General features: G+C 38.8%; 1 protein-coding gene across 10 annotated transcripts in view; it reads right to left on the bottom strand.

Annotated features, from left to right (window-relative positions):
- Window positions 1-12,139, bottom strand: part of Rbm39 (RNA binding motif protein 39) — a 34,492-nt gene extending 22,353 nt beyond the window's left edge. For 2 of the 10 annotated variants that reach the window (XM_050150660.1, XM_050150662.1), the window contains exons 1-6: window positions 11,839-12,139; window positions 11,148-11,211; window positions 9,333-9,382; window positions 4,894-5,088; window positions 872-937; window positions 722-772 (exon numbers count right to left, since the gene is read on the bottom strand). In XM_050150660.1, the coding sequence (XP_050006617.1) occupies window positions 722-772; window positions 872-937; window positions 4,894-5,088; window positions 9,333-9,382; window positions 11,148-11,198 (413 nt within the window). In that variant the 5' untranslated portion in view covers window positions 11,199-11,211; window positions 11,839-12,139. Of the gene's footprint in view, window positions 1-721; window positions 776-871; window positions 938-4,893; window positions 5,089-6,129; window positions 6,202-9,332; window positions 10,923-11,147; window positions 11,212-11,838 lie in introns of those variants that run through there. The other 8 variants (XM_050150659.1, XM_050150661.1, XM_050150663.1 and 5 more) reach the window with 6 other exon arrangements.
- Between the last annotated feature and the right edge of the window lie 2,185 nt (window positions 12,140-14,324).

Below are 14,324 nucleotides of genomic sequence, written 5' to 3'. Positions count from 1 at the left end.
ATCCGCCAGCCTCTGCCTCCCGAGTGCTGGGATTAAAAGCGTGTGCTACCACCCATAGCCTAAACGTACTTTCTCATGAAATACTTGGTTTTAAGTAAACTTGAGACTGTTGTGTTATTTTACTATATGCGGTTATTTCAAATGTTATTAATTCCATATGAAATGAAGCTGACTTAAAATGATCAGTATAAATGCTATTAAAACCTGTTTCAGCCCTGCGGTGGTGGCGCAAGCCTTTAACCCCAGCACTTGGAGACAGAGGCCAATGAATTCTGTGTAGGTCAGCCTGGTCTACAAATCGAGTTCCAGGACACCCAGGGCTGTTACAAAGATAAAGCTTCTTTTTTTTTTTTTTTTTGGTTTTTCAAGACAGGGTTTTTCCGTAGATTTGGAGCCTGTCCTGGAACTAGCTCTTGTAGACCAGGTTGGTTTCGAACTCATAGAGATCCGCCAGCCTCTGCCTCCCAAGTGCTGGGATTAAAGGCCTGCGCCACCATCGCCCATCCAGAGAAATTGTCTTAAACACACATACAAATGCATGCATAAATACACAATAATAAAACCAGTCCATCAGTTCATAATCATTGTTTTTATGGTACCAATACTGCAAAAGGAAGCAATACTTAAGATCAAACTCATCAAGTATGTTTAAAAAGTAGGGTTTCTGGTTGTTTACAAAACATTGTAACAAATTTAAAAGGAGAAAAAAGCCAATAGTTACCTCACAGGGCTCTTGTCTTTTCTGAATGGACTTTTGCTTCGTGAACGCCTTCTGCTGCAAGGTTAAAAAGTTTCATAAATTATCCTAACAGTAATATCTCATTAGTTCCTTAAAAAACAATTTAAGCAATTCAGAAGTATGTTTAAAAACCTTAATTTGATGCTATGAGGCAACCCAATCTTTCCTCGGATGGCACTGTTAAATTTTGGTCCGGAGCTAAAAAGAAAACACAAAATTACACTAGTTACAGGTTTAGGGTCTTGCTATGATCAAGTTTATGGGCTCTGCAGCAAGTCTAACAATGATTAGGCAGCTTCTTTTCTACCTCAATTATAAAGAGGAAACAATTAGAAAAATCTGTAACTTCATCTCAGACCTGTAGCCCTTTTATTTATCTATCCTGGACCAGTTAGAGGTGCCAAGAACATAAGTTACAGCCTCAAAAATTTTTCATTCTAAAAAAATTCATCACATCTACTTTTAGTTTTTCAACCATATAATCATGAATAGAAGATTGAGTCTTTTAAAATATAGAAATAGAGTAAAAAATGCCTCTGAGCTCTCATTGCAGCATCAGTTTACTATGCAGTTGTTTATGAAAAAAAATACACATTATATAGGAAAGAATGACTTAGAACTCTTGCTCCTCCTGGCTCAACTTCTGGTAGTGATCAGATCAGTGTTGAATTACTGAGCCATTGTAGCCATATAAAGGATTTTTTTGTTGTTGTTTTTTGAGATAGGGTTTCGGTGTTAACAGTCCTAGCTTGCCTGGACCTCGGTCTGAAGACCTGGCTGGCCTAAAATCACTGAGGTCCGCCTGCCTCTTCCTCCCAAATGCCGGGATTAAAGGCATGTGCGCCACCACCACCCAGCTCATGTAATAATTCTTGAAGAGAATATCCGCACATTTAATGTACTATATGTTTTATAGTAGAAAATACTTATGATATAGTCTTATTTAATTTTTGTTTTCCTGCAGCTCATTCTATACACTAGGCTGACCTCAAACTTTTAATAGAAATTTAAAGCTAATTCACTCATTAGAAAATTGAGAATTTTATTTATTCAAAACAGTACGAAAACATACCTGTCCCCCTTAAGCTGATACTAATATTGTAAAACTTTGTAATAAGAGGATTTCATAGTAACTCATTCAAATTACAAATATTTTTGTACCTTTATAAAGGTAAAGGTTACTCAAGGTTTTATAAGGTAGGTACATGTTAATTAGTATGCAATAATAGTCCTCAAAGGACCATCACAGAGTTTGGGTAAAATAAAGAAATCAGAGGGCCTGTCATCAATACTTAGATAATTTTAATAAAAACTTTGTCAACATGTAACTAAGCAGTTTCATGTAAAATTGATCTGACCCTTCTAAACTTAAAATAATTTTTTAAAAATAGGGTACATACTTGGCTTAGAATTATCAATATGGACTGGGACTTGGCTGTGAGCTGCCTCCTCTACCTCACTAAGCCCTAATAGTAAGATACTTACTGCGGGCAGTGGTGGCCCACGCCTTTAATCCCAGCACTCAGGAGGCAGAGGCAGGCGGATCTCTGTGAGTTCGAGACCAGCCTGGTCTACAAGAGCTAGTTCCAGGACAGGCTCCAAAACCACAGAGAAACCTTGTCTCGAAAAACCAAAAAAAAAAAAAAAAAAATGTTTTCAGGGCTCATAAAATGACTCAGAGGATAAAGACACACGCCATCAGCCTGACCACCTGAGTTTGGTCCCTTGGAATAATGTGGTAGAAGGGAGAGACTGAGAATTGTGTCTTATAAATGTCTCTTAGAAGTTGTCTTCTGANAAAATATTTATTTATTATGTATACAATATTCTGTCCATGTGTATGTCTGCAGGCCAGAAGAGGGCATCAGACCTCATTACAGGTGGTTGTGAGCCACCATGTGGTTGCTGGGAATTGAACTCAGGACCTTTGGAAGAGCAGGCAATGCTCTTAACTGCTGAGCCATCTCTCCAGCCCCCTATATATATATTTTTTTTATTATTTCATGTTCATTGGTGTTCTGTCTGGTAGTATGTCCTTGTGAGTGTGTCTGATCTTGGAGTTACAGAGCTATTAGCTGCCATATGTTACTGGTGATTGAACGCCAGTTTCTTGGAAGAACAGTCAGTGCTCTTAACCAGTCAACCACCTCTCCAGCCCCATAAAAAGTATAATTTAACAAGCTATTTTCTCTCTTCTACTACAATTAATACAAAAAAGTATTGTGGATTTGGGGGTATCACTACGAACCCTTAGCTGGCCTAGAATTGGTTGTCCTTGAATTCACAAAATCTGCTTCTGCCCAATAGGACTACTAGGTTTTTACCTTAGTTATAAATAAAATAGTCCAGTTATAGATTCAACAGTTCAACTGGAACCCAACACAAGAAAAGTTTAAATAGAGCAGGGTGTCAGGCACAGACTTGCACAAGCACAGACCACACCCACCCATCCATCCTCTACAACAGTATTTTAATTTTTAAAGGTAGCTGGACCCATTTAGTTCATCCTAGTAAGCCAAATAGCAATCTTAAAGGATGTGGAGTAAATCATGAGAAAATAACAGTAATATTTTTGTTATATTATCCAGAATTAAAATAATACTGTGGCTCCATTACCATCGTGGAATGTCTATAAAATAACTAGGAAGAACCTAGAAACATGGGATGCATCCACAGAAACAGATACTATATTCGTAAATGAAAGAGTCAGAACCTCAACTACTCAAAGATCTTAAGTTAATACCAGTATCTCACAAAATTCAGTATTCTGAATATGTTGATGACAATTATCATGATTAGTTTATGTCCAAGTTTATTCGTTAACAAAAGCTTAGGGAGTGACTGATTTAGTCGACTGTCTTAATTTTTAAAAATTAATTGTATTGGGGGCTGGAGAGATGGCTCAGAGTCTAAAAGCACTGATTGCTCTTCCTGAGGTCCTGAGTTCAATTCCCAGCAACCACATGGTGGCTCACAACCATCTATAATGAGATCTGGTGCCCTCTTCTGGCATACAAACATACATGGAAGGAATGTTGTATACATAATAAATAAATAAATCTTTAAAAAAAAATTAAATTTATTGGTTAAGGGAATACTGCTTTCACAGAGGTCCTGAGTTCATTTCCCAGCCATTAGGAAGCTCACAAATACCTCTAACTCCAGCTCGAGGTTGGGTAGTTCAATGCTCGTTGGCCTACAGTGACACTTAAACTCACTTGCATTTGGCAACTCATACAAGCATAAATACTGTAAAAGTAGTTTATAAAGGTGTGCTTAGAGAAGAATTTAGGACTTAGGTAACCATTAAGGAAAGACTGTAATTGATTCAAATACTTGTTTATAAACACAATTTTCCCCCAAAATATATGTGAATTTCTTATGTGCATTGTTGCTTTGCCTGCCAGTTACCTTGTTATTTTTGGTCTTTGTTATTTTTTCTTCCACAACCCTGTGAAGCTGAGGGTTGATCCCAGGGCCTTGTGCTTAATGCTCTACCACTGAGTTAAATCCTCAACCCTGATGCTTTGTCTGCGTGATGTCTATGTGAAGGTGTCACAAGCCCTAGAACTGGAGTTGTAAGCAGCATGTGCCTGCGTGCTGAGAATTCAAACTGGGTCCTCTGGAAGAGCAATCAGTGCTCTTAAAATAGTGAGTCATCTCTTTTTGCCCCAGGTGAATTTTTAACAATCATGAAATTATGTTAAATTTCCTTAAATAAGGCATGCAAATTTCTGTAACAATCTACAAAGCTTAAATACAAATAATAAAGAGTAATAAACCTAAAAATTGAGAATACATATTGATGAAGGATTTCAGTTTCCCAGTCACAAACAATATTCTTCATAAACTGTACTTAGATACGTATTTTGTGTTCTAATAGCTTACATACTTTAGGTTTTTCACTACCAAGCACTCAAATGCTTTCTTTTAATTTGGACTGGCAAGCAAATTATTGCTAGTTGGTCAGAAAGAGTTGGTAAGTTTTGAAGTTTATAAATCAGTCCCCATATTGTATTTTCTCCTTACTAAGCTTCAATGTCAATATCCTTCATTTTAAATGTTATTGAAAAACAGAATCTTACAATTCATATTCCCCCAGTTAACTTGCTATCTAACCAGAGGTAACAAAAGCCCTAATTACAGTTACATACTAGGGACTTCTGTAGCGGCCTCGGAATCTTCTATCTCGACTTCGTGAGCGGCTTCGTCTCCTTTCTTTGCTTCTACTTCGCTTTCGTTCCCGGCTTTTGCTCTTTTTCCTTTCTCTATCTCTACTTCGCTTCCGTTCCTTACTTTTGCTTCTCTTTCGCTCATGACTACGACTTCGGCTCTTGCTTTTTTTTCTCCTGAGGGGGGAAAAGTATCATTATCATGCTGATTTAAATACTAACTAATATATACTTCCTTTTATGGTCAAAATGTTTATCCTTTTGTAAATGTATTTTTACCACACTGTACAATGGCACAAAAATCATACTTTAGGAAAAACAATTCCTAGGTAGGGACATAAGACCCCAACCTTTGCTTCATGTTAAATGAAGACAGCCAAAGAATTGAGAAACAGGTTTAAGAGGAAGAATTTGCAATCATCTCCTGAGGCAGCTACAGCTTGAAACAAGAGACAGGACTTGCTGGTAAGTAGACAACCAAGGCTGAACATCAGAAAACGATTCATCTGCCATTCCCATAACAGACCACCAAGCATAATTGTAATCTATAAGTTATAGTATTAAGTTACATTATGATCACATTAAAGAAATAGTAATTGTCATGTAAAATTTTCCATACAACAATTTAGTTCAAGTCAACTGACACAATGTACATGTAAGCGTATTTTGAACTTCCAAAACATATACATAGCATTTTACTTTTCATGGGCAAAACTACAATGATAAAGGATACTAAGAATGCAGTAAAATTCACTTTTAGAACCCCAGAGTATTGTGACCATAGAAGTTTTCTACTTAAAGCTATAATGAAAATGGAAAATGCCCTTTTAAGCTACTTTATACAAGCCTGTGGGACAAAATTAAAATAACTTGACCTTCCTTGGAAACTAAAAAAGTCTATTAGTTATCTTTCCACTCATTTCTGTTCCTCATAGTACTTTACCCACTGGTTTAATAATTAAACCTTGAAATCTGTATCTCTGTCATCACCCAAATTAGAGGTGCCTTCAGATATTTCAATGTAAATGAAAGACATTTTGAAATAAATTTATTCCACCAAAATATCCATTTTGACAACTCTACATCATTAGGAAAATTAATTAGCTATTGAATCTGTATCAAAGCAAAGTTAGCAGAAGAACAACTGAGGTGTGCCTCAGAGAACCTGTAAGCAGGTCATCTTAGAGTGCATTGAAAATAGAAAATGAAGACACCCACCTTCTGGAATCTTGAAACCCACACTCCAATCACAAGGAGATGTAGAGCTTTCCAAGGAGGCAGAAACTTTGTCTAAAATTTCAAGATAATCCACCTGACTGTCAGAAATATGCTAGGTAGCACATGACAGAAAATTAGGCTACACTCATTATTTATATAGAAGTCAAACCAACTCCTATGCTCAGAAGGGCAACAATTAACATTCCAACTTTGATGTTTCAATTCTGACACTATTTCTTAAGAGTAGAGAATTCTGGAATGGCTAAAACCTAAGTCCTACCTATAAATTAGGGGACAAGGTAAAAATTCAATTCCCCTGGAAAAAAAAAAGGACAGTAAGTTTTTGCTCTGCTCAAAGACAGCCCACAGCAGAGTCAATCTGCCTATTTACCTCTCATATGCCCCCAATCTTATTCTGCCAAAGGAGCTTAAAATATAAATACATAAATCAGAGCTAATTTTAACTCAATGTCTTGCTAATCCCCAACCACATCTGAAGGCAACCCCAGATAGGCAAATAGACAACATACTAAGATAGCAGAAAATACCATCTTCCATATAAAAGCCCAGACAAAAGACTAGTGTTATAAGAAACCAAGATACTTCTATAGAACACTTATCAACTAAAGAAATGGTTATAAAAATCCATCCTAATAGTCAAATCCTGTTACAACTTAAATTAGACTTTCCCAAGTCTTTAGTGGCAGTGGAAATTGTACTGAACATCATTGAAGTAAATGGTCCACTGGGCCTTTGGACTTTTTGGTTATATGGCCTCTGCTGTAAAGGTGTTTTGCTATAACTGGATTTGACCTCTTCCATGTAAGAAGATCTAAATTTTAAATGCAAAGTATTCTGGAAAATAAGAAAAAAAATAGAAAAGTCATTTATTCCAAAATTTGATAATCCATACCACAGTAGCCAATATATTTTAACTGTGCCATTTTACTGTTATCCTTTTCTAAATGATTCTTTAAAGATGTTAACAAAATGAAGTTTGATTTGAGACTGCAAAACTGGTTACAGCAAAAAAAAACTTCTATGAGGAGCAACCTCAAGTACCTAAAGAGTTTACTGGAGGCCTTGACAAACTCTGTTAAAATTCTTCTGAAAATAGGCAAACCAGTTATTTCCAACTTTTATCCCTTTACTACTTACTGGGATATGATACAATGAGTGTTACAAGTCAGCTACAATTGTTTAAACAGAAGTTTATATACTTTGCTAACTTTGTCAGAATGTACAGTTTTTTATTCTACCTTATCAGCAAGTTATCTCCAATTCAATAAGGTTTTAGCATGAAACATACAAAAATGACATGTACCTTAGGTTAACACAAATTATCTTAAAGTGAGTAAATACTTGTTTTGCATTTCACCGAGTGTTTCAAGTTTTCTTCTACATTATGTTTAATTAGTTTAAATGGCACATTTCTTCAAATCACCATGTAATAAAAGCTTTGTGACTAAATTAGGCAATTGCCTAATTTACGTCAACTGTAACTAAAGAAGCCTTGAAAAATCTGAAGGTATTACTAATTGAAATGTTTAGGAAAATCTTTAAAACAGTTATGTTAAATTGTCCAACTGACTGTACATACAACAGATAAAAAACAAGAAACAAAACCCACTACTTATATAGAGTGCTCAGTGCTTAAATTCCTCATAAAAGCTTGGTGATCTTAATGAGTTTAGTTACAGGATTAAAAGAATACAATCTGAAGACATTAGTGGGAAGAAGTGACATTAAAAAAGTGGAAAGATTTGCATTTAAGCTTATCCTCATCCTTTGCACATTTACGATAAAAATCTTAGTTACTAAGTCACACCTTAAGTGAATGATTTTTATAAATTGGCAGAGTCCTGATCTAGTATTTTCTTAACATAAAATTGCAAAACCCAAGACTTTATAGAATTGTTTCTTTCGCAAAGGTTAAAAATGCATGGAATGAGCCCTGTCAACTCGCTCTCTGTATTCACTTTTGACTAGGAGGGAAACATTACTGTAATGAGCCCACCTCATCTTGTTCAAGAAAAAAAATTTCCACAAATTAGACCTGTTTACCCTTAGCATTTATTTTTGCATTTTCTACAGGGTCTCACTATGAAATCCAGGCTGGCATTGAATTTATGATCAGCCTGCCTCACCTTAAGGAGGGACTTGTAAGCCAGCATCATCACACCCAACCAACATTAAAATTAATCCCTTACTACCATACTAAGATTATAACTTTGGCTTAGCAAAACCTAAGTGATCCACACTGAACTGTTTTCTCATCTATTTTATGAAATTGTATTAATCTACCCTAACGAAGTTGTAAGGATGACTGAGGTAGATATTATGAAGCACTCTGAGCTCACAGGAGGAAAACAACCACAGTCAAGTAAGTGGCTATTTTACCATCATTTTCATTATATATTATGGGTCATAACAAAATATTTTAGTATGGCATCATAAACATGGGCTAGAACTTAATGCATGTAGCATGACCTTATGATATTAAGAATCACTAATCTTGGAGCTAAATGGTAATTTCACAACAGCTGACAGGCTCCATCTTTGTAAATTGGATCCTGTTTAAACTGTTAATATACCTTTTTATGTACTATATTCTGTGTTGTCTGTAGTATGAAGTTCTTATTTCAGGTTACTTACCTACCCCAAATAAACTACATATTCTTAACGATCTCCTTAGATACACTAGAAATATAAAGGCCCAAAACAATGAATAAAAATATATTTTAAACCAAGAGTTACTAAGCATGCCCCTTTATTACTACCAAAAGGGCCTTTAAGCAGCAAGGAGCAGAAATAGTTCATAGCCAATTCCTTTAGTGAATGAAGGTAAACAGTATTTTCCATGGTCTTGATATTATCTTTGTTCTAATGTCTTTTATTCAATGATTATCACATCTCCAAAAAATTAAGCCAAAGTTACCAAATTTAAAACATTATAGAACTCAAGAGAATCATGGGATCCTTGGAGGGCAAAGTGTCCAGAAGGTCTCTGAAACCATATCCTGAAGTCTACATCGCAAAGTCCATAGTTTTATGTCCTGAAGGACTTTCTCATCCCAAAAGGTATGACCAGTATTCTAAGAAGCGAAGAAAACCATAGTTTGATGCTTTAGGCAAAAGAACACAAGATATCCACCACATGAAGTTTAGAAACCCACCCTCCCAGGTTCCTTGTTCAAACTTACTTTTTGCTACGTTCTTCGTGGCCATTAGCACTGCTCAACTTGTTCTCATCCTAAGCAAGGTTGATAGAAGAACATCATGAGGACGAAGTGGTAACATTTCAAGTTGTCAAAGGGTAAAGGGAATAGGAATAAGAAAATACAAGACAATTTTAAAACTAATTACTTATTTAGTTTAACATGGAAGGCTATAAAAAAAATTTAGATGGTATACGTTTAACCACTTTGTTGCTAATAATTAAATCATCAAGAAACAAAAATTAAAATCTTTCCACATTAACATATTTACTTTCTTACATTGTTTAGATATTAAGTAAGTTATCCAGAGTTACAATGTTGAAGTGGTTAAATATGATTTCTATGAAACATGAAGTCATTGAGTTTTATTCCATGTGCTATTGTCCCTCTTGTCGGTACCATGGCTCTATTTCTGCCTAAGCCCCAAGTGGCCATGCTAGCAGCCAGCCACTATCGATTTCCTGTGACCGATGCCATTCCTGAGATCTTCGCCCATTTCCGTTGGAGGGTTGGGACTGTAAGAGCTTGATGCCACCTCTGTCACACATCTCGCCCTGAAGCAAACAGGGATTCACACTGCTTTAGTAATGTTGACTCCCAAGAACCCAAGAAAAGTTAATTAATAATTCACCAGTCCAGCCTAAACATTTCCTACTTCCATACCTGTTTACATGGAATTACATCCATGTTAAACTAAGACAAGAAACACGAAAATCAGAAAATACATCTTCAAGAGTCTAGCATTACAAAATTACACTATTTAAAACTATCAGAATTCATCCAAAAGGAACCACATGGTCGTGCTACACTCGAAAACAAATGTATTATTTTTAAACGGTTTATGCGCAATGTTTATTTCAAAGTATGAACACATCAGCTATAGTAGTATATCTGCTGAGTTACAAAGCTTAAGGTTTGTGATACCAGTGATAATGCATGCATACTGCTATTTTCACCACCAACTGGTGAAAGAATGAAGGGTGTTTACTTTTACTGTGATACTGACTGTCATTGCACTATTACCAAAATAATTCCTTGGTAGTTTTTAGCGTGAAATACTATGGTAGGGCCTAATTAAAAACAATATACTATGGAGAGCAGTAAAACAGTCATCAAGTGACTCTAACATGTGACACTGCCTCTTGTCTTTTGTTGTTTTTTTTCTTGTTTGTTTTTGTGCTAATTTCTATTCAGGGATCCAAGAATTTTAGTAATTATTAACTGAAAAGCAGATCAACACCTGCCTGGTTTTAAGTTTTACTATCACCAGCCTTATATCTATTATTATAAAATAAATTTTTAATCTCACCCATTTCTTCTTTAAAGACTTGTAAGATGATTTACTTGTCATAGACTGGTTATAATTTATTCTTGGACCCCTGCTATTTTCCCAAACCACTACATTCACCTTTTTTGCTATACCAAACTGGAGCTGGTTAATTCTTAGTTGAGTCATTTTACCTAGGGGACCACGGTACAGCGATAAGTCACTCAATTACTACCTTATGATTGACAGTTCACACTGGAATCAAAGGTGAATTCATGGGAGTAGAGGTGAGATATCGTTAGGCAAGTCTACAAAGAGAGATAGATGGGCATTTATTCATCACGCTGAAGTGAAACTACTGCACAATATTATTACATCAATAGCATATATTTACTTTTCTAAGTTACATGTAATGCATCTCTGATAAGATAATCAAGAGGGCTCCGGGAAGGTTAGTTTACATTTCAGCAGTAGTTTCGTGAATAATGCTAAATTAAGAAATATATTAAAGCTCACTGGCATGTTTTTCTCACCTTCTTGTAAGGGGCCTCAAGCATTGCTTCAATATCAATATCGTCTGCCATTTTCTCTACACGCCTAGGGAAGAACAAGATAATCCTGTAAGGTAAACAACTTCCAGTTCTTCTTAAAAGATTTCCTCGGCCTACAAAATTCAAATTTTAAGCAAAGTCCTTAAAAAGCCCTACAATGACGAAAATTGTGCGATGCGCATTAATACAGTTTTGATTCGGCTAAGTAAGCGTGAAGCGCTTCTTTTATCAAACACACGGTCAGAACCCAATGTCTAATCTCAAAAAGCCGCCTCTGAACTCCCGAAACCGAACCCGAGAGTATGAGGCTGAGAGCTTCCTTCCGCACAAAACCCGCGCTGCCATTTTAGCGGCAGAGGGAAACTCCCTCTGTTGGGAGGGGTTGTGTACCAAGGTAGCATTCGACAGGCGCCATGTTGGGAGGTCGCGACCAGCCCCGGCCGCCAAAGGACAGATCTCTATCTGCCCGCGGTCCCCAAGGAGGGCCTTGCCACCACCAAAATAGCCGCGGTGCGCTTGCCAGAAATGAAAGGCACAGCCACGGACCTGAGACCGACCATGTCGAGAAGCCCCCCACCCCCTCGCGCGGTTCAAAGCCACCGCAAGCTGCCCTCGGTACCTCGGCCCACCCGACTCCGGGAAGCGGACCACGCCAGTCCGCGACGCCGCGTACCTGTGCGGGCTTTCGCGCGCCTGTGCTCGGCTCGGGAAGTCTGCCGCTGCCGCCGCCGCCGCCGCCGGTGCTACTGTTAAGCCCCTAGGCCCAGGCCGCGGTACCGCCCAACCCGAATATCGGGCCCCGAGGGCGTCTAGGCCCAAGCGAATCTAAAAGAAACAATGGGATTAAAGGAGCCCGCGCGGGAGAGCAGGGCAGCGGCTTTGGCAGTTCAGGATCCACCCCTGCGACAGCGTCGGCTCGCTCCCTGAAATGGCGGCCGCTGCTCCTCCGTACTCATTCACCAACACACATACACACACAAACACCCGGGGTCTCCCGGAGCCTCAGCACGGGCTCTCGCGAGAAACTGCCCAGCGTTCCAGACTGGAAAAAACGAAATATCGCGAGATCTCAGGTCGGCTTCGGCGGCCGTGGCCCAATCTCGTGCAATGATTGCGCCACAGAGGAGCCCATCCCCCCTTTCCCTCCTCCCCCACCAGAGGTGCATCGAAATCTCGCGATGCTACGCCGTCTCTAAGGCAAAGACAGTTGGTGCACTGTCTGTCAATCTTTAGAAGAATGCTTTGCTGAGTGGAGCTTTGCGGTCTACCCCGGCTGGTGTCGTCTCCACGCGGGGTGTGAACGTCCCCTCCCCCGACCCCTCACAATCGACCTCCCCCGACACCCGCCTCCCACCCAGATGGCTGTCAAGGTCGCCATGAGGCAACCTATTATATAGTACATAAGGCTATAGAGTAAGACGTTCGTTTCCAAATTCACTGATGGTGAAAACGCATGCAGACGAGAATAATCAGGGGAAGTGGGAGAATAATAAAAAGTACTATTGCCTTGTCATTCGGTGTCACTGGTTAGGTGCGTCCTCGTTGGTGAAGCTTCGGAACACCCTTAGAAGCTGAAGGTGGGCTAGGTTATAGAAGAAACTATTTCCCTCACCAATGTGTAGCTCTCAACTCCCTGCATGTAGTCGAGCCATGTGTCACTATTGCTTGTTACTTTAAAAGTATCCCTTTTTTTCCCTTGGATTTTGGGAAATAAATCCACGTGTTAATTTATTGCTTTTGTTGTTTATTAGGCTTTTATTTTGTTTGGGTTTTTTTCCGATTTTGGGGGTGGGGTGGGTGATACTGTCGCAGAGGCAGAGGACAAACTGCGAGGTCATTGTAAGATTTTTTTCCCCTTTCATAGAAAAGAAAATGTTTAAAATAAAATTAAATATCAAACCAGTCCTGAAACCTACCCGACAGTTTGAGGATATAAAAGATTCAAAATGTGACACCTTGATTGGTGTAGCTGACCTTGGGCAAGTAAATTAAGCTCTCAGGGTATATATCCCATTTCCTCCTCATAAGGAAGGAGGGAGAATGTAATTAGTAGCAAGGGGAAGCATGACAGTGACCAAGACAGCAAATGTTCATATATGAATTCCAGGTTTAGCAAGGGATGTCTATCCAGGTGATCTCGCCATGAAGTGAATGAAGGCTCATTAGTAGGATGAAAAATAAATGATATGATAATTGAATTGCTGGAAAAAATATTTTAATCATTGATAACTTCTAGGAGGGCGCTGGAGAGATGGCTGAGAGGTTAAGAGCACTGGCACTTCCAGAGGTCCTAGTTCAATCTCAGCAATCAAGGGTGGCTCACAACCATCTATAATGAGATCTGGTGCCATCTTCTAGCTTGCAGGCAGTACACTGTATACATAATGGAAAAAAAAACTTCTAGGGGCTGGCAATGTTGCTCAGTTGTCATATTGCTTGCCTAGCATGCCTGATGGAGCATGTCTTTAATTCCAGCACTTGAGAGGCAGAGGCAGGCAGATCTCTGTGAGTTCGAAGCCAGCCTGGTCTACAAGAGCTAGTCCCAGGACAGACAGAATTGTTAAACAGAGAAACCGTGTCTTGAAAAAAGAAAAAAAAAAAAAAAGAAAACAGAGGCAAGGGGATCTTTGTGAGCAAGAGGTCAGCCTAATCTATATTGGGAGATCCAGGCCTGTCAGAGCTGCATAGCAAGGCACTATCTCAAACAAGACCTAGAGGACATGTAACCATAAAGAGGCCCAGCACTTGGGAGGCAGAAGCAGGAGAATATCTGTGAGTTCGGGGCCAGCCTGGTCTACAGAGTAAGCTCCACAACAGCCAGGACTACACAGAGAAACCTTATCTCATAGAGAGAGAGAAAAGGAGAGAGAGGCTTTCTCTCTCAGATATGGTAGAATACTGAGATCCCCATAGCTCCTACTGAAAGACTACACTTCCCAGCTTCTTACCCTATAAAGGACCCTAATCCCATCTTCCTCTGCAGGCATTTTTTTTGTTTTGTTTAGTTTTGTTTTTTAGTTTTTCGAGACAGGGTTTCTCCGTAGCTTTGGAGCCTGTCCTGGCACTAGCTCTTGTAGACCAGGCTGTCATAGAACTCACAGAGATCCGCCTGCCTCTGCCTCCCTAGTGCTGGGATTAAAGGCGTGTGCCACCACTGCC

Source organism: Alexandromys fortis, unplaced genomic scaffold (genome assembly GCF_014885135.2).
Source record: "Alexandromys fortis isolate MF-2015 unplaced genomic scaffold, M_Fortis_MF-2015_v1.1 scaffold_27, whole genome shotgun sequence".
Classification (NCBI taxonomy): Eukaryota; Metazoa; Chordata; class Mammalia; order Rodentia; family Cricetidae; genus Alexandromys; species Alexandromys fortis.
The sequence above is the reverse complement of the archived record's forward strand: the minus strand, read 5'-3'. Positions and strand labels throughout refer to the sequence as shown.